The sequence below is a fragment of the Amblyomma mixtum genome, chromosome 2, assembly GCF_055824585.1.
Source record: "Amblyomma mixtum isolate Tamu chromosome 2, ASM5582458v1, whole genome shotgun sequence".
Lineage (NCBI taxonomy): Eukaryota > Metazoa > Arthropoda > Arachnida > Ixodida > Ixodidae > Amblyomma > Amblyomma mixtum.
In genome coordinates, this window is record NC_143013.1 from 296122432 (window position 1) to 296142447 (window position 20016).

Below are 20016 nucleotides of genomic sequence, written 5' to 3' on the forward strand. Positions count from 1 at the left end.
AGTTAAAAATTTCAGGCGTGCTTTTGAAGAATGAGCAACCGGTTTTAAATAAGCCGCTATTGCGACGCTGAAAATATCGCGAATCTCGATCGTTCTCCTAGATCGCACCAATTAATGCGAACAATGTGCCACTTACCTCGCTCTCGCTTCCTTTATATAAACATTTCCGAATGATTTTGCGTAATTCGCGCTCCCCGAGAAAACCGCTGGTTAGCGCGGCTCTACGTTAATCATTCAAGAGCTTCTTAACTATGTCCCGAGAAGCACCGTGCTTCCACAGTTTCCTCGCGTCAAAAGAAAAAAAAAAAAGGTTCAGCCGCCAGCCTTCTCCATCTACTCCGCACGCGTAATTAGAACTAATTTATATTCTTTTCGCTAATCTAAACACGCAAGAATACAACCCCATCTATTACGAAAAGAACTAATTACACATGACTCTAGTCACGGTGCCACCTGTATATTTACGTGGAAGAACGTGACAACAAAAGGTCCGCGGGCGCTCAGTTGCGAAATTTCTTAGCTGCAACAATAGCAACAGGCGTAACCATTTTGTTCGTTTTTCTCTTGTTTTCGTCTCTTTGTTTAACGGCATATAGATACTCAATATCAAACGCAATTTTAGAATGCAAACCAATCAATCTGCATTTTCATTTAGCGTGTGCTTCCTGCGCTGAATGTCTTGTGCTCCTGAATGGGAGCAAGAAGTTGGCAAACTATTCGTCAGGCATTTATCTGACGTTTGGTCCAACCTTTAGAGAACTGTAACTGCGTTGTCCAAATAAAATACTTCCACCTTGACATAACCAAATAAAGTGACCCATGTATCATATGGCCCGCATAAATGGGTAATATGATATAACAAAAATCGGAAACTGCATAACAAAAATCGGTCATATGGTAAACATAAATGGGTGATATGTGACCTTGCCACATAGGTGACGTCACTCCATGCGGACAACGACCACGATAGCTACGAGGGCTGTCACAGCTGAAGCTGTAAGAAAACTCCTAATATGCTTCTTCTAGTCCCGGCACGAAAACTGCAGACGATAGCCCCCCCCCCCCCCCCCCCCCCCCCCCCCCCCTCTTGAAAGTCTGCGAATGTCCAAACTACGGCACACACATAAACCAGGCCCATCTCATTCCCCAACATTCTCCTCGCCAGCACGCCAACGCTTGAGTTTTGGGTGACGGACCTATTTTTCACTAGAGACGGTGTTTGACCCACAGAAACATGTTCATAGAGCTATCTTCGTAAAAACAAAGGTAAAAGCGTCCAAGGCCGTTCACACTTTCTGCCACACGCCAAAACAAGAAGCATGGCGCAGTTGCGCCACACGAAGGGAGCCAACGGCAACACCGAAACTCTTTCGCAGTTCAGTCGCACCAAAACAAATTAGGGAGTAGCTAGAGAGCCCCCCTAAACACTTGCTCAAGACCCGTTCGTGCGTGCGTGCCTTGTTTCCCGGAGACGCGCACACCGGGCGTACCTAATGGAAATCCGATTGTGTTGTGTACGCGCCAAAGCCTCGCTCGAAAAATAGTTCTCCGCGCCTTGCGAAATGTGCGCGTATGCGCGCGAAAGGATGCTTCGTTCGTTGATCGCAGTCGCCAGCATCTGTCTGCATCCCCGCCACACGCGTCGCTGCAAATTCGACTCAAGGAGCTAGGATCCGCGCCGCGGGCGGCGGTGTCGCTAACCTCGTGTGAGTATCGGTGGAGAAAGCGCGTATAGGAGGAAGCTTTCGCAAGACTCGTTGCGAAACTAATTAGCTTAGTGAGAAAAAATGCGCGCGGATACCTCTTATTGCGCAGCATTGTTCGCCTCCCTGGTCCTTTCTCTCTCTCTCTCTCTCCAACCAAAAGCTACTAAACTTTGCTTCGTAGTCCCTTCCGTTTCACGCCATAGAATAAATAAGCTTGCTTTGGTTCACGGAGTTTAAAGTCCAAGAGAGACTCGGGCTGTGAGGGACGCCGCAGTGGAGAGGGCTTCGGATGACTTAGACCACCTGGGGTACTTTAATGCGCACTGATATCGGTCGGGATCAAACCCGCGTCTTTCGGGTCAGCAGCCGAGCACCATAAACACTGGCCCCACGTGGCGGCTGGAGTAAAGTGTTTCACAATAGCTCACCCTCGCATATTAACATAGATTTACTATAAGCGTAAGGGAACTCTCCTGCTCACTCACTCACTCTCACTCAGTCACTCACCCACCCACCCACTCACTCTCACTCACCCACCCACCCACTCACTCACCCACCCACTCACTCACTCACTCACTCACTCACTCACTCACTCACTCACTCACCCACCAACTCACTCACTCACCCACCAACTCACTCACTCACTCACTCACTCACTCACTCACCCGCCCACCCCTTATCTTACTCATTCATGCATCCACTCAGGCATTCAATTTCGATAGCTCCTTCGCTCATTCAGTGTCTCAAACATGCATGGACACATTTTCATTTCTTTTTCATTTTTTCTCATTATCATTTTTTTTTTCGCAGATCATCTCGCAATTTTAGACGCGTAAGAACAAACCGCAGCCCACTCGTGTAATCCACCGACGCGCATTAGCGATCACCGATTTGCTCATGAATACGTCTAGCTCTCTCACAGATATGCGCCTAAATAATTGAATGAATGTATATGAAACACCCATCTAGATTCATCTGCCCGTCTTAAAACACGCACTGCTGAAAATCTCACCCGGCAGAGCATGATGCACGCACACGGCTTGCATGCAGGATACCGTCCGGTGCAAATAAACAGCGTACGTTTTCTGCATGAACGTGGTCGCGTCTCTGGAGCCGATTTCCACCCAGCATCACACGTCGCGGCCATAGCCCCGGCGAGAGCGCGTTAGGCGGGTTCAGGCCGCTGTAATATACGCTACGCGAGCAGCACATTAGCGCAAAAATAACGCCAGAGGCTTAGAGAGGCGAACGACCTCGTAGCTGAAAGTTGTTTGCGTTGTACGTGCTACAAAGGCGCGATTAATCGGGTGTCCGTCCTCCTGTACTTCGTCGCAGCTTGTCCAGCTTGCACAAATTTATAACCTTGACTTTATTTTGTTGCGTCGCGACGCTTCTCTTGGCAATGAAAGCGACAGTTCTTTTTGGATGTTAAAGGGCATGCAATGCTTTTTAGGTGTTGCTGTTTTATAACTGCGGCCACTTTTTTTTTCTGAATTTATTTGTGAGGCATTATTCGAATTCCGCGTCTGTCTAATCTGCGCGCCTGAAGGAAACAGAACGCTCATTACTGCCTCTCGACTTTGTTCTTTTTTGTTATGGTTGTGATAGTTTTCTTTAAGTTAATTTTATCCCAAAGACCGTTTCGTTGAGACGCGATTACTTATCTTCCGGTGCGTTTCAAGCGGAGCGTGCCGAATATTAGAGTCTGAAGCATGGCCGTACGGTTGGTACTGCCAATATGGTAACGCGTCGTCGTCGCCACCGTTTCCTTATTTATTTGCCCAGCCGCATTTGTCCTGCGGTCGCAGTTGCCGTAATTAAAGCATTTACCATACGGAGGTGCTTAGAACTATTTATTAACAGCCGCCGTCACGGTCACCCTTATCCATTTCTTTCTTCTCTTCTCGTTTATTCTTTGGAACCGAAATAATTATCTCCGAAATACCAAAGTACGCCTGCAGCCAACAGTCCCAGTGGCTAGCTCGTACGCATTCAGGCAGCTCTGCTCTCCTGTAATATATACGAGGTCTGTTAGAAAAGTATCCGACCTTTTGCCGGAGAAAAAAAACTGGCATATCTGGAGCGTTGGAAACCTAATCACCTTCAAAGTAGTCTCCTTGGGACTCCACATACTTCTCCCAGTGGGGCTGCCATTGTTGGAAGTATTCCGAAAAGGCCCCTTTCGGAATGGAGTTTAGCTCAGCTGTCGTTGCAGCCATAATGTCCTCTATTGTCTGAAATCGCGCTCCTTTCAATGGCCTCTTGATTTTGTGAAACAGCCAGAAGTCACAGGAGGCCATATCAGGAGAGTAAGGAGTCTGTTGAACTACAGCAGTCTGGTTTTTCGCGAAAAAAGTGCGAATTTAGTGCGAGGAATGTGCAGGAGCATTGTCATGATGGATGCGCCGATTTCCTATTGACCTCAACTTCGGCCTTTTGCGCCGCAAAGCACCACGCAGGCGACGGAGGACATCCCTGTAGTATTCTTTTGGTCAATGTTTACTTTGTGGGGTGCGTACGCGTGGTGTGCCACACAGAGGGAGTCAAAGAAAGCAGTCAGCATCACTCTGACATTGCTGCGCACTTGGCGGGCCTTCTTTGGTCTTGGTGACGTGGAATGCTGCCATTGTGACGACTGGGATTTGGTTTCCGGGTCGTACCTGTACACCCAAGACTCGTCACCAGTTATTATGGTGTTGATGAAGTCGGGGTCACTGTTTGTGGAATCCAGCATATCCTGTGAGACTTCAACACGAAGCTGCTTTTGCTCCACCGTGAGCAGCTTCGGCGCGAATTTCGCCGCATCTTTCTCCATGGTCAAATTTTCGGTGATAATGGAATGTGCAGAAAAATTGGTGATGTCCACCTCTTCCACAATTTCTCGGATAGTGACACGATGGTCCCGCGCCACCACAGCGTTCACTTCGGCAATGACCTGGTCATTTCGGCATGTTGATGGCTGACCGGAGCGTAGCTCTCTCTGCATCGATGTGCGGCCGTCTTTAAACGGATTGTACCACTGCTTAATCTGGGTGCTGCTCGTAGCATTGTCACCGAAAGCCGTCTGAATATTCCGAATGGTTTCCACTTGGCTGTCGCCTAGTGTCTGGCAAAATTTGATGCAGTAGCGCTGATGCTGTCGCTCCGCCATTTTCCTTGCAATAAAAAACCGACGAGAGCACTGCGCACTGCCTCACTCAAAAGCTGAGTGCCAGTGACTGACGCTATCGGCAGGCGAGAAAAAATTTGTGCATGCGCACGAAGGTTCAAGGTAGGCTGGTGCAAGCGTGCTTGTTTCAAATCCATCAGGTGCTCGTAAAAAAAAATAAAGTCGGATACTTTTCTAGCAGACCTCGTAAATTCAACCGTTGAAAGTAGGACCTATATTTTAATTCCATAAATACTTAAAAGAAACTGGATGTCCATTTGAGGCTCCTTGAAGTGCGTTATGGTTAGCACTCATGTACGGCCTACGTACAATAAAATTATTCTTAGCATATACAAAAAGTATGTGTATATATTAATCAGAACGAGAGCTCCCCAAGACTCTTCTGCTTTTTCTTCTCCTTGTTATTGTTGTTCATGTTGTTCTATTTCATCTTCCACTTGCTTCTACCAGTCTCACCCAGATAACGTTTTGTTCCATTGATACGCCAGGCTTTAGAAAAGTACTGTTAGTCTTATGAATGACACGCACTTACACTCTAAACGGAAAGGAGTAAAAAAAGGAGTAAGCTGTTCTTCAGCGCCCACCTTTTTACAAAATGGCGTGCGCTTCAGGACAACTTATTCCCTTTTTACTTCCATACAGGCGCATCCGCGTTTACAGCGCAGTTGCGGCGAAGGACGCAACTTGCTGAACACTCCTCGTAGCACACTGCGCCCGTTCCTTCCAAATGCGTTTACGACGCACGACACCGCAGGAAATTCGCTCCGTCTGCTGCCATACACGCAGCGCAACGTCTTTGCGACGCGCCCTTCTCAACGGCAGCGCAACAGACATCGTCAGCATATCTCTTCCGCGTCCCTTTCTCCTGCTTCTTCTCCCTTTCCGCGGCTTGACGCCGCTATCGACTAACTCGTTCTGGTTCTTCCCCAACGAGGGCTTGTTTGTGTCGTCCCCCTCTGTGCCATGACAGCGCCGGCGACAACGCCACGACATAACGAAAGTGGGTCACAGCGGGACAACGGCAACAAGAGTCGATAACTGGGGTTGCACCCTTTGTTCTTCCCGGAGGAAAGACGCCAACGACGCCAACAGGGACGAGGACAACACGTCGCAATAAACGAGGAACGTTGAACGAGAAGTCGGAGGAAAACAAGAACGAAGCCTGCAACAGCCCACGACGCGCCTTGGAACGCAACGAGGAAAGGCGGCGGACAAGTTACACCGAAGATAGACGGGAAAACAAAACAGACATGCAGGTACTAATGAAAGATCAAAGCCGATGGAGTGACAGCAGGGAGGCTGAGCGAGAGTAAGAAAAGGAGGCAAGAAGGGCACCATAACGAGAACGATCCCCGCAACGAACAAGAGCAAGATGGAAACGAGTTAAGCGCAAGTGCACAAGAGGCAGCAAGGGGGGATAAAGGGAGGATAAGGAGAGAGCAGCAAGGAACGGTAGAGAAAGAAAAAATATAAAAGACAGAGAGCACAGAATGGGCGGCACAGGCGGGGATTGTTGCCACACCGAGCCGCCGCGTGCAGCATCGGCATGCACCCGCGTCGGAGTCTTCCCTTTACTCTCTATTTCGCTTTTTCATCGGGACGCCATCGATTCTGGCAGTGGCGGCAGCGGCGCGCGACAGAAGCGGCAGGCCTTGTCACGTGAACAAACACACGCACACACTAGGCGCAGGGAGCGCGAGGTGCTGCCCCGAGACGAATAGCGAGGGCGCCGATGGGTTCTGCACCGCCGCCGCCTACGCGGCTATTTCGGGCACCTCGCGCGCAGCTCCATCCTCCGCCGCCGCCACGTGCAAAAGGAGGGTTCGACATCGGCCCATGTGTGGAGGAGGTAAAGGCGGCTGTCAATCCGGCGCGCTCCGCCGGGCCGCGGTTCGAGCGCGCGGCGCGATGCTGCATGGTGCGGCGAATGGAGGGCCGTTGTCCGCTGGCCGAGAGAGAGGAAGGGAGGGAAGGAGAGAAGGAGAGCGATCCCTGCCGGCACGGGTGAACGCACGATTGCGGGAGGACGGAGGTCCCAGCTCAGTTTCAAACTATAGGCGCAGAGAAATATTCCGGAGCTTCAAATTTCTGGCCTCAGTACAAATTGACTGCACGACTCGTTCTGACCACGTTGGCGTTTGTTTAACGGCAAAGGGCGCCCTTATTAAACCTACAGCATTAAAAGCATCATCGGGGGGAAAAAAATGTCTCTGCAGGGAAGTGACGACACCAGGCCGGACGATTCTTATTGGTTCGGGGCAGGCGCCGTCAGGAGACCGGAAATGACGTCAAAGAAGTAATCAGACAGCATTAAAAGCATTATTGGACAAAATGTCTGTGCAGGGAAGTGACGCCACCAAATCGGATAATTCCCATTAGTTCAGGGGAAGCGACGTCACGAGACCGGAAGTGACGTCACAGTAGGAATCCGACAGCTTAAAAGCATCATCAGAAACAATGTCTCTACGGGGAAGTGACGTCCCTTCCTGTAAGGCACCAACAGTTTCTAATGGCGTCGCGTTGCCAACACATAAGGCAATTAGGTGATTAGACACTCGATTCAAACGCCTGACGCCGCTACCGAAGATGACCACGTGACCAGTGTTTTTGAAGTGAATGGCGGAGCGTCCTAACTCGCCTCAGGAATCCGCGACAAGAAAGAAATGAAAAAAGGGGTCTTGACGTCGCTGCACTTCGCTTGCTAAAACTGCCGTTGCGGGTGACATCTATATTTCATTTTTTTTTTCCTTCACCTTCTCTGGCTCCTAAAAGCTTCGTTTTCGGTTAGAGTATAGCCCAGCTGCCATTAGAACGTGGTAATCGATCGACACGTACCAATTCTAATTTTGTCCTCACAGTCCCCAAATAATTTGTCATTCGTAACTTTTCTATGGAATCAGAAAATTGATTTCAGTGGAAGATTCATGCGAAAGCTGCGTGAAGAGCAACGCAAGCTGCTGGCGCGGGGAACACACACTCGTTCCATAATAGTTGTCGGAAACGCAAAGAAAAGCGAACGCCGCTTCTTGCTTCGTACATAATCGTGTTCCGCTCGTGTATCAGCACACGAGACGGCATTGTAGACACAGTGGAGTACAAGTCCTGCGCCGCCGTCGAGGCTTTCTTTCGCCTCCACTGGTTGCGGACTCTGGATCTAAATTTCTGGGAGTAAAATTCGAGTAAATTCCACGGATTTAAACCCTCATAAAAGCGATCTATAGAGACTATAGACTTCTTACATAAACTACTGCCTTCCTATAGGGCTCTACGTCCCCTTTTTCAGTATTTAAACTGCGCGCGCACTCTTCCAGTAATCTAGGTGCGCTATATTTTCTTCTGTCTATTCAGAGTCTATACACTATCATAGACAAAAGTCTACTAAATGTGTATGGCCGTAAATATATAGATTGTCTATAGACTGCCTCTAGGATTCGAATTGCCTATGGACTATAATCTGGGATTTGTCTGCGAACATTTTATAGACTTTATAGACAAAAGTCTATGCACAATCTATAGACGGTGTAAAGAGATTTTTGCAAGAGAAGGCATAAATCCTTGCAAGTTTTCTCACTTTGTAGCCCTTGCATCACGTTACGCGCTCATTCAATCAACGTCTCTCGAAGTTAAACGGGCCTTCGCGTTTAAAATTCTTTTTTCCTCTTCCAACGAAATACAGCAACAGAGAAGAGGCCGCGGCTTTGTATAAAGCACGCTAAAATCGACAATCCTGCAGTATCTCACACTACGGTGAACGGAGGAGGGGACGGGGGAAGGGGGGGGTCGTATTGAAGAATGAAAAACAAAGAAAAACATGAAACTCTAGGTTTGTTTTCCCTGCTTCCGCAAAAAGACAAGATCGCCCTGACCGCCGCACTAATCTGGTCGGCAGATGTTCGCTCCGCCGACGACGCGCGGGCCCGCGTTAAGCAAGAAAAAAAAAAAGAATAAGACAAGGACCCATAGCGAAAGAAAGGAGGAAGACGAGGGGAGGGGGAGGGGGGTACGGCGGCAGCAGGCTGCTCCGCCCGGAATGACAAACGAATACTTCAGGGTGAAAAAAAAAAAAAAAAAAGCTGAACACAGTCTGCGTGAAACGCCGAGACGGATAGAAAGCTGGATGCACGACGTCTGGGTAATTCGAAGGCGAAGCGGGTTGGAGAAAGAGGGCGCTGGATCGCACGAAGAATGGAACCGCTAAAGAGAGCGCGCGAGCCAAGCGAAAGGGAGAAAGTGTACTGCATTACATCGGGACGAACGCGGGCATAACGAGGGGCATATGTAAAGCGCGCACGAGCTGTGGCCTGTACTGATAGCATCGCGGAGATAAGTTCCAAAGGATGAACGCAGCATCGCAGGCTGAAAGAAGAGATTGCCAAGTTATTAGTCGCCTTCATAGCGCGCGTTTCAAGGGGAGTTTTGCATTAAAAGAAGAACAAAGGAAAATCAACGGGGAAGGTAACAATCTCTCTGCGCTTTCATCGCATATAACAAAATCAGATGCGGCGAGGCGCAGCCGAATATATAATTCAAGGCGTCCGAAAGCATAAAGCAAACAAGTTTGAACAGCTGGCAGAGCTCTGACCACGCGGAGTCCAGACCGATCAATAATAGCCCGTACTCATCGCACTACTTTGCGTGCGCGCAGCTCGTCGGAGCACATCATCATTATGCATGCTGGGCAGGTACCGAAGAGCATTGCCTTTCAATCACAGCGCTGGGGGAATCGCCGGCCGAGTTGCATATTTTCGTCATCGATCGCGAACTGCAGACTTTCCAAGCAGCTGGAAATATTCCAGCGGTACTGCTTGCCTCTGGAAAAACGTTTTATCTCTCTCTCTCTCTCTCTCTCTCTCTCTCTCTCTCGTGTGTGTGTGTGTGTGTGTGTGTGTGTGTGTGTGTGTGTGTGTGTGTGTGTGTGTGTGTGTGTGTGTGTGTGTGTGTGTGTGTGTGTGTGTGTGTGTGTGTGTGTGTGAGAGAGAGAGAGAGAGAGAGAGAGAGATCACACACTTCACTGACCGCATGAAGCAAAGCCGAATGTAAGGCACATTGAGAAATGTATTAATGCGAAAGCATTATATGTGGAGGTGCATTATTCGGTGGAGGTGAAAGGCTAGGCGCCAGTACGAGTAATGTGCGATGTCAGTGCGCATTAAAAAACTCCAGGTGGTCGGAATTAATCCAGAGCATTCCACAACGACTTCCCTCCATTGTAGTCCACGTGGCTTTCGGATGGTAAACCACGTACACCATACCACCGTGCTCACGCACACATAAGCATTACGAACTTCAGAATTCATCGTGCTTTCGGACGCCGATCACGAGAAGCACGCGCTTCTACTCCTGCTCCGTCTCATCCACTTCGGAAGGAAAAAGGGAAAATTTTCACCTTTAAATATTATTATTCCCTAAATAGCTATAGCCTTATCCCAGCGACCCTGCTGTTTCCGAATAGCCTGCCTAAAGTAATCCCCTCCATAGCCATCAGTAATCGAGTCGATAAGTTCTGCCAGATATATAGCTCACCACTGCGCGGGGTGGCCATATCAGACTTGAGGAAGAGGCGTAGGTCGTAACTTTGTGAGCGTAAATAAAATGCCTGTAGCGATGATGTAGATCGGGCACGACAAACATTCTGCACTAATTCTCCAGACTGTGAGCTGTGTCAAGCTTTGGAGCATCCTTGTGTTAAAAAATAATCAAACCGATTGATTGATTGATTGATTGATTGATTGATTGATTGATTGATTGATTGATTGATTGATTGATTTCAATCAAGCAAAATGCAAACACTACTGCATTATTGATGGCGCCACCGCTAGCATCATCCAGCTTTCCATACCTCCGCACGCAGTGCACTGTGAACACTTTTTAACCACGCACGACAGGCATGCGCATCCTCTGCAGCGACCAGGCAGGGCTGCGGCCCAAAGATCAAATTTTCCGCTAGGCGAAGCCTGCCGCCACATGTAAATGGCGCGCTGAGCAGCACACACCCGTCAATATACCACAACAACCGCTCCGAGAAATAGCCAAACTCGGTGCAATTCCACCTTTTTTTTTCTCCTCCATAGGATAGGGACAAATCTGACTTCTAGAACTCCCGACCTAGCTCTCTCTTCTCTCCAACCAGACGGGGCCTGGGGGTACGAAGTTGCTTTTTGTGCGGCGAGCTCGCAGAGACGAGGCTACTGAATCACCGCATAGCGATAGCTGCATCATCGCCGCACGCAACCGTATAATAGCGCCGAAGTTCCCAACTGAGAAACCAAGCCTAACCACCAAGTCAGCGGACGAGCACTAAACGTCACCTATAGCACTGAGGCCGGAAACAGCGCCGACGCTGAGACCAACGCAAAAAGAAAAAGGAAAGATTAGAAAGGCACCGAACTCGTGCGTTGAAGGCAAAAGAACATACATAAAACTTCCTCCTTCCCGTAGGCTTTCTCCCTCCCAGGAGTCTGGAGGCGTCGTCTGCTTCGAGCGCGATAAACAACGACGCTTGTAAGGCGAGCATCGTCAGCAATCCATCCAGCTTCGGGTCGACAGAGCAGCGGACCCGCGAATAGAATGAAGGAGAGGAGACGAAAGAGAGAAGAAATGCGGAGAGAAAGAATAAGGAGGAAAGACAGAAGGGACACGACGAGAGAACGAGAAAAAGGCAACGGACGCCACGCGGAACGTGGAACAGGGAAGAATCGGGCAGGGAATAAGAAAAAGCAAATAAAACTGGGGTCGGGGCAGAAAGGGTTCGTAGATTATTGAGGCTAGGGGTCGCCCCATCTCTGCCCTTCTGGAGATGAACGCGGGATGAAACGGAGAGGGGGACCCCAGCTGCGCGGATGCCGAAAAGGCATCCCGCACGTCTGTCCTCTTAATTGGCTGCCTCCGGGCAGCCGGACCATTCATGCCTGGCAGTTCCCACATTACTTCTCCCGAACAGAGCGGAAGGAAGGAGGAGGAGGAGGAAGAGGGGGTGTCGCGGTGGAAAAAGGCGCGCGATTATTGAGCGAGCATGCTCGGCAATGTACAGATTGGTATGCCGAACGAAGCATACCCCCTGAAGAGACCGTGGGATGAACGACAGAGAGCGAATGATAACGTATCCGCTCTCAACGAGGCGTTAAGAAATTCCCGCACAACTTCGGACGGGGAACTTTTGTACGAATGATAAAGCCCGAACACTTGTTGGCTGCGTGTTTTGTAGTTTCCTGCGTCCAAGTTGTTTGAAACTTGGATCATACGATGTGACGAGAAAATCTGCTAGCAGTATTGGTTCCACATTTCGCTTCTATAATGGGCACCTTCCGGTTGCGCGTTGAATTGCATTTCGGAAGCGGTTGGTAGGTGGTGAGGGATGGGGGGGGGGGGGGGGGGGGGGGGGGGGGGGTAGGACCTTCTGGACCTGGAGGGTAGCGACGGCATCACAACAGACGAGCAGATTTTGATGACATAGCGCGGGTAGTAAAACCCACGCATTAAATAAAAGTATAAGCCATCGAACTTGACTGCCTTTTCTCTTACTACGTATCCCTCTTGAGAATCATGGGTCCGATACGCACTAAGCCATACATTACGTTTGTAAACGAATCACTAAGCTCGTATCAGAGCCTACTACACATGGGCTGTGCTCAGTGCACCTTAGAGCGTAACGTTTTTCGCACTTTGCTCTCTGGCATCGCATAGGAATTAAACTAACTTTCTGAGCCAACAAATTTCGAAATAACGGTCGTACGACAAAGTGCGCACTACAAGATAAGTAGCCCCCTACTACTGACTCCAGCTATCTTTATTGAGGCTACACCTAACTAGCACGAGATACTATCAAACGAAGTGTGTGTGTGCACCTGAGGGTACCACCACGAGGGATAGCCTGTAGACTACTTCGATTTCCCGCATGTCGTTTATTTTTTTTTTTTTTCGTTCCTATATTTTCTCTCCTAGCGCCTCCCAAATCGCGGCATTCACCTCGAACGATAGAACGAGCTGCAGGCGTCGTTTCGTTCGTATCCCACTCCGGGCAACGGCGACTTAAGGACTCGGAGCGCTATATAGGCCGTAAAGAACAAGAGGCTTGCCGCCGGGATGCTAGGGGGGTTAAGGAACGCCGCAGTTTCAGCGCAGGAGCTGAAAGAGAGCCCCAAGGGATCATCAGGAAGCGGAGATTTCTCTTTATTATTATTTCCGCCAGGGAGCGCGCACTCAACGGCCGCCTGAGCCTGGGATCGCTGCCAAGTGGTTTTAAGGCCTGACAGAGACGACGACGACGACCCTGCTCCCGGTCTCGAGTTCTCTCCTATTCTCAGTCCTTACGTCTCGCCACTCGTACAGACAAAATGCTGGGGCACGGCGCGAAGTGCCCCCCCCCCCCCCCCTCACCCCCCTCTGCCAGTTAGTCAGCCAGGCATTGTTTCGTCGGTGAACTTGGGCGAGTTAAGTGCGCCAGCAGCAGGCAAGCGCGGTGCGGGCGGGCGCAGTTGATGCCTCGGGAGTGCCGTAAACTTTCGGCGCTATATACTTGAGCCGAGAAAAAGCCCCCACTCGAGTCCTCGTCGGACAAACGCGGGCGGAGACGTTTAACCCTGTTAGTGTATATAGGGGGCGCTCGTTTCTGCGCCATTCCTCCCAATCCTTTCTTTCGGCTATCCCGCCTTCTCTAAACGCAGTTGACGGCGACTGATTCGGCCGGTTGGAAGTCTTTGCGGCGAGACGACGGAGACGAGCGGATGTGGCCAATAAAGCGCAATCTCCGAATCACGGATTGCACTTTCTCCGTTCGCCCGTCGCCGCTCTGCGTGCAGTGTTGTTGTCTTGGGGGGAATTCCCCGCCAACTACTGAGCATACGACGACGTGGCGGAGATGCGGCTCGACTTTATACGGCGACGCGATCCGCCATTGCGTGTAGTTGTGCAGTCGTATACAAGGAGGTTGCGACATGTCGGTGTAGGATTTTGTTTAACCTGAATGAAGCGTGGGACAAGTTGCCGCTGAACAGATAAGGCGAGGGTTTGCGCGTGTAGTGTATGCGGTGATGCGGGCCGAGAGAACGTGAAAGGTTTTGGCATTTTAGGAAAGGGCGCCGGTTGACCACTTGGGTACTGTAGGATCGGGATCGAAACTGTACTGAATCCCCACCACGTACAGTAGCAGGCAGTACGACAACCAATAAATGTAGTGACTTCGTGAAGCGACCGAGAGTGTGATAGTGCAGAGGGCTGGGCGTAGCCCTATAGGGCCACCCATGTCACAAATATCTACGTGTGTAAACTGCAGATAATAGCAGGTTTTGTCGCCAGCTGCTACTTTTAACGCGATGAGGCGTCGACGTCGGCCTCGTCCGCGTCGGCGTTGTGAGCGGAAGATCCCCGTTGCAGCAACGTAGGGGGCGTGGGGCACCTAGATCACGTGACCTTGTGGCGTCATCACAAACTGCCCGCCGGATTGTGAACAAACTGACCACCGTGGCAGCTGTCAGTTAAATTAACGATTAGTCTCGAGCAACCTGGGTCACACTAGCGCCACCTACAGCGCCCCTAGCGCCACCTAGCGCTGCACTACAGCGCCACTAGCGCCACCTAGCGTTGCACTACAGCGCCAGGGTGGGTTATGAGGACTACACAGGATCTATGACTGCAAAGTAGAGAATAAAAGTAGAGAATAACCTGTGTTCCCAGAGCCATTAAAACGAAACTGTATCTGTTTTCTTTTTTTTTTACTGCAGGCACTAACTGTGGCTGCAAGCTACCGAAATAATCATGCAACGCATGAAAAGAAAAGGCTGCAAGAGTCCTTCGATTCCTGCACACCGGCTACGAACACAATGTGCTCAACTGTGCTTATCATGCTATATAGCTAACATGTCGTGCTATATATGTGCTAACATATCGATATAAGTATAACAACGCAGTGATCAATGTGGCTAGCGGCAGCCAGCGTTAAGCCATCCAAATCCCTAGACGTTCACAGAGCAAAGATGACTTGTGCACAATGACCGCAAGAATTAAGTACCAAGAATTCATTTCACCGTACTTACACATGCACAAAGCGCACACTTGGGGACGTACGCTGACGTACATTTACGCAGGTGAAATGACTAGCCTAATAATGAAAACTCGCAGTACGGTTAACACTGTGTACGCGAGATTAAGAGACAACCGGTTGCGGTTATAAATATAATACTGTTAATTCATTATTATTTGTCTTCTTCTATGGTAGACTGCGGGTGGCATAACTGTACTGCCACTACGATGTCACTGTATTCAGACCAATCACAGTGGCCCGCTGCAGTGACGTCACACGTGACGTCACATGAATGTTGACCAATGACAGTGGCGCGGTGCACCTGGCTTTACCACCCCCCTCCCCTTTCTCCTCGCACTCCATCGTGCTACGCCAACCGCAATGTCACACAACCGGAAACGCGCCCTCAGCAGCTGACAGTCACCCTCAAACAGATTGGGAGGATCACCGAAGTCAATAAGTTTGTTGATTGGTGTTCTGAAAAGAAAAAAAAACGAAGCCAGTAATGCGTGCTTTGGTTCCAATCGTCTGCCCGCGTTTCAGCATATGCCTATACAAAATCATCGGATATTAAGATAGTTCCGAAATACAAGAGTTCTCAATGAGCAAAAGAAAGCAACATTGAGGAATATAAGAGACGTCAAGCTATGCGAGTGAAACTGGCTCGCAAAAACCTGGTTCTTCTGCCATCGTACACACACAAAAACAAAAAAATCGGCTTCTCGAGAGTTGACACATCTCCTCTCCACTCGCCGAGAAATTTATATGCTCGAAAGAACTGCACCGATGAAGCTTAAAGTATAGCATGCGCCCGCAAATAACCCTTTCCGCCTGAGTCAATATATTTTTAACGGCTTCTTTTATACACTCCTGGAATTAGGTTAACTAAACATTGCCTCGCAAAATCGGTTGGGTACGCAGACCTGTCCAGAATGTCTGAAACGCCAGGCTTACAAAAAAAAAAAAATCTAGAAGGGAAAGAACGCTGCTATCGGTAATCGTAAATTTTTATGCCTGACATAGATAGAGATTTCTGACAGCGTAGAGCCTGGCATACACTTTCCAAGTTAGTCTGAAACCATGAATACACCACCAAGCTTCGTTCAAACCTCGCTCCCCCCCCCCCCCCCCCCCGTTCTTCAAGAAAAAAAAAAAAAAGACAGCTAGAATCATCGGTTCCTCGACATCCTCCGTACGACCATAAATCTAAAACAAAATCATGAGAAGTTTTTTTCCGTAACCAACCCAGCTGCAAGAGAACAAGCCCTTGCGTCGTTCATTTCGTCAGACACGGAAGCAGCGAAGTCAGTTGCGTCTGGGCTGTATAGACTCGTACACAATTTACGATCGAGGAAGGCCCGGGGAAGGATAAACATGGAAAAATCAACAAAAAAACGGCAGCAAAACAAGAGTAACGGTAATAAAAACGCCACGAATCCAAGTTTCGAGACCCACTGGTAAGGGTCCGATCGGAGGAGTCGAGTGTGTTGGAGTTATAGAGGCCAAAAGGGGGGAGGGGGGGGGGGGGGGGGGGCGCTCTGCGGTCGAAAAGAGTATCGGCAGATCGATACTGCACTCGGGGCAAAAGAGCGCTGTCGCGTCACGAGAACGCATCTCATCCTTTTGCCCGTCGCTTTTGAAGGCACACTTGTGCTCCGAGAGAGCGTTTAAGAGCACCGCGAGAGACATCCTGCGAGCATCACGCGAAGACGGAGGGAAAAAAGAAGAAAAACACGAGATAAGTGGCAACGTGAATATAGCTCTGGAAATAAGGGTGGGATTTCGCGTTTTTCGGTTCACTTTTGCAGTTGCATTCTTTCGTTTTCTTTTCATTTCGAGAAAGAATGGAAAAAGGAACCGGCCAACCGTTTCGGGCTCTAAAGCTCGCCTGCTCCGCGGACCATGGGATGCGCACTCGGATGCCACCGAAACGACCCGCTACAGACGGTCGACAACGGCATCGAGTCGGTTCGAGGAATAACGCCATTACTTTTCTTTTTGGTTTTTTTTTTCTGTCAGAAGGAAGTAAGCTTGCAACAGTGCTGTGAAGAGTCTTAACTGCGTTAGTATCCTGTGAAAGCATAGTTTCCAAGCACTTAGACTTGAACCAAAGCTCCTACTCCCATTAGAGAAATTTAGCACACCGGAGACGTAATAGCGGAGACGTATACCGGTTTCATCCGCATGTGCAGTGGCATATGCATGGCCAGGTACAGGACTACGGTACTTGTGCAACAGGCGTAAGCAAAACCTGTATACGTCTCCTCAAGTACGTGTCCTGTATGCTAAATCTCTCTATTAACTCCCAATCCGTACATGCAACAAGCTGTTGTTCAAATCAAACAAGACAGTAATACTACACACTGTTGTCATTATTTACACCCGCAAATTCGCCGTAAGTGCCGTAAGTGGCGTATAAGGTGTTGAAAAATATGACGCTTTATACCTGCGCGATCATCTTTCAGGTTTTCAAAGTTCACTTGATCAAAAGAAATAATCCTATGCGCGTATGCGTGCGCTGCCATGCTTTTCTTTCCTTTTTTTTAGATACGGAATGTTGATCAGTACAGGCAGGGAGAAGCGCGAAAGAAAACGCATAAACTGTGTAACCTTTGAGATGGTGATCGCGGCAGCCATACAACACAGATGGCGGCCGTGGGAAGATGGTCACAAGTGGAGGTGGCACTCTGCGAGGAGAACAGTACAGAGAGTTAGCCGCTGAAGTACAGCACAGCGAGCAGTGACGCAAAACGCTGTACTGAGATTATAACAGTGAATACAAATGGTGGCAAGGCATCACAGTGTACTTGATCAACACATGGTGGGGACAAAAGAGTGCCAAGAGAAGCCGAGCACAAGGCCAGAGGAAAGCATGTATCCATTGGATAACCGGTAGGTACCAGGTGCCACAGGGAATCGAACCCCGCCTCTACCGCACACGAAGCAGATCGCTTCACTGATACATCCTGCCCTGTTTCACGCAATCTCCCGCTTTGCCGTGCTTGTAACTGGCTCCTTTTAAGCCTTATCCTGCAGGTCACAGCGAGTACTGGTCGCACTTTTAATGCGTGTGCTCGTGCGCGTAGTATGTTGGGGAGGGGCGGCGTGGAAAGTGTGCTTTTTTCTTTACCTAGTTGCTTTTTGTTTCTGTGGTTTCGATCATTAAATATCACACCCGAATTCACGACGTATTACACACGCATACTTTATGCTTTGTAACAGTACACGTTGAAGAGCTGATTGAGAGTTCTTTAAACTATCGTCTTTCTTTTTCCCGTTTCACCTAAGTTATTAAGTGGTACCGAATACAACAAAAAAATGGTTCATACAAACATCAAACGCGCTCACAGCGTGCAAAAAGTCAAAACAAACAAAAGGAGGAGCGACTATGTAGAACCAGGGTGTATACATGCATGTCATTGCACGCCACACCCTGAATGCACACGAAAACCGGAGCAAACGGGCGGCCTCTATACATTCCTGCGCACTCAGGTATACCCGCAGCCCTGCAGAGAAGGGGCGTCTCCGTGGCGGTTTTCTGCAAACAACCCACGATCCAAGCAAAAGTCCGCCCGGGTTCAGCCACCGCAGTAAACGGGGCGGACGGTGACACCCAGCGACGGTGATGAATGCACGCGAGAAACGGCGGCTGGGTCTCTGGTTGCGCGATGTTTAACTTCCCGACGCCGGTTCTCTCCGGCCGCTCGACACAAGGGGAGACTGGTAGCGCTTTAGCGGAGAACAGTGCGGAATTATTCAGAGCTGCCACTCGCACGGATGAGAGTGCAAGGGAGCCCACAAGCTCTTTAATGAATAAACTTTGAGATCACTGCGGCGACCCCCATTGGAGCAATGCGAAAGCAAAACGTCCACATACTATATCCACGTCCGCGGCTGTTCTCACGTTCATGTACTATATCGACGTCCATGGCTACTTTGACGTCTAAGTGTATTTTTTAGTGTTTATTTAACTACCCAATTACACCTCATGAACCAAATGTTTCCCACGGCAACACTTTATCACACACTATCGGCCACAATCACACTTTCACACATGTATCTTAAGTGAACGACGTAATCGTGTGGACAAAAATGCGGACACGTTTTGGTGACGCGACAGAGCCATATAATGCTCTCGCGTTAATAAAATGTTTTTTGATTATCATCATCGTTGTAACAAGTGCATCAAAGCCCCCCGCTCGGTGGTTAGCGGTAGTCGCGACGCGCTTGAGGCATTGTACCTGACAGGTGAAACCAGCCGCCGTATCCAGTTTGCGTCAGTCTTCAGCTGAGGCACAATAAGCGGTGCTCTGAAGGCAGCCATGCAGTGTCAAGCACCCTGACTTTATGGCAAGGCTTTTGGAGTGGCGCGTCTAACACACATGTCCTTGTACCCTCGCAGATTTGGCTTCCCTGTAAGGGCTCCAAGGGGTTACCTTCATTGAGATTCTTATTTTGTTGCTACCTGGATCGCACCCCAGACACGTAGAGCCCAGGAAAGAGAAACAGTGTTGTAGAGTATACTTCCAAGCCCAATCAGTTGCAAGATATCATCCTTCTTTAATTTTTCTTTAACTACGAAGTTTCTCAGAAAGCTGTTTAGCTTTCCTTTGTAGCCGTATGGCTGCGCTTGGGTGGATGCCAGTGAGTAATTACTCCCTTATTTCAAATTCACTCCACCTTGGGGATTCCCCTAAACATTTGACCAAGATATCATCCTCACCCAAAAGCCTTCATCACCGGTTGGCCCAGATGACTGCGCCCTCTGACTAAACTACGAACGCCTCGGCAAGACGTAACTGCTGTTCTTTCAACAAGCAGGACTGATCCTTTTCTTTTTTTTTTTTTTAAATCCATCAAACCGTCAACTCCCAACGGCAACTGAAAAAAAAAAAAACCTGAGCGGAGGTCAACTGAACTGATTAGGGGAAAGTCCGAGAGGTTCCCTACCTCCGTTCGCTTTACGCTATTGTTCTGCAGCATAGAGCCCGACGGCCACTACTGCTTCTTGTGACTTCACTAAGCAACTGTCATCGCTGCAGCCCAATCACTACCACCTGTCACTGAAGTGTCCTTACTAGCTAGTTGTTATGACCGGTGTGTCATCAGAGCCGATGTTTCAT

At 49.3% G+C, this 20016-nt stretch overlaps 1 protein-coding gene across 3 annotated transcripts in view; it reads right to left on the bottom strand.

Annotated features, from left to right (window-relative positions):
* LOC149364585 (uncharacterized) overlaps positions 1–20016 on the bottom strand; it is a 283458-nt gene that overhangs the window by 93955 nt on the left and 169487 nt on the right. For all 3 annotated transcript variants that reach the window (XM_089574536.1, XM_089574535.1, XM_089574537.1), the window contains exon 2: positions 17504–17580. In XM_089574536.1, the coding sequence (XP_089430662.1) occupies positions 17504–17530 (27 nt within the window). In that variant the 5' untranslated portion in view covers positions 17531–17580. The remainder of the gene's footprint in view (positions 1–17503; positions 17581–20016) is intronic.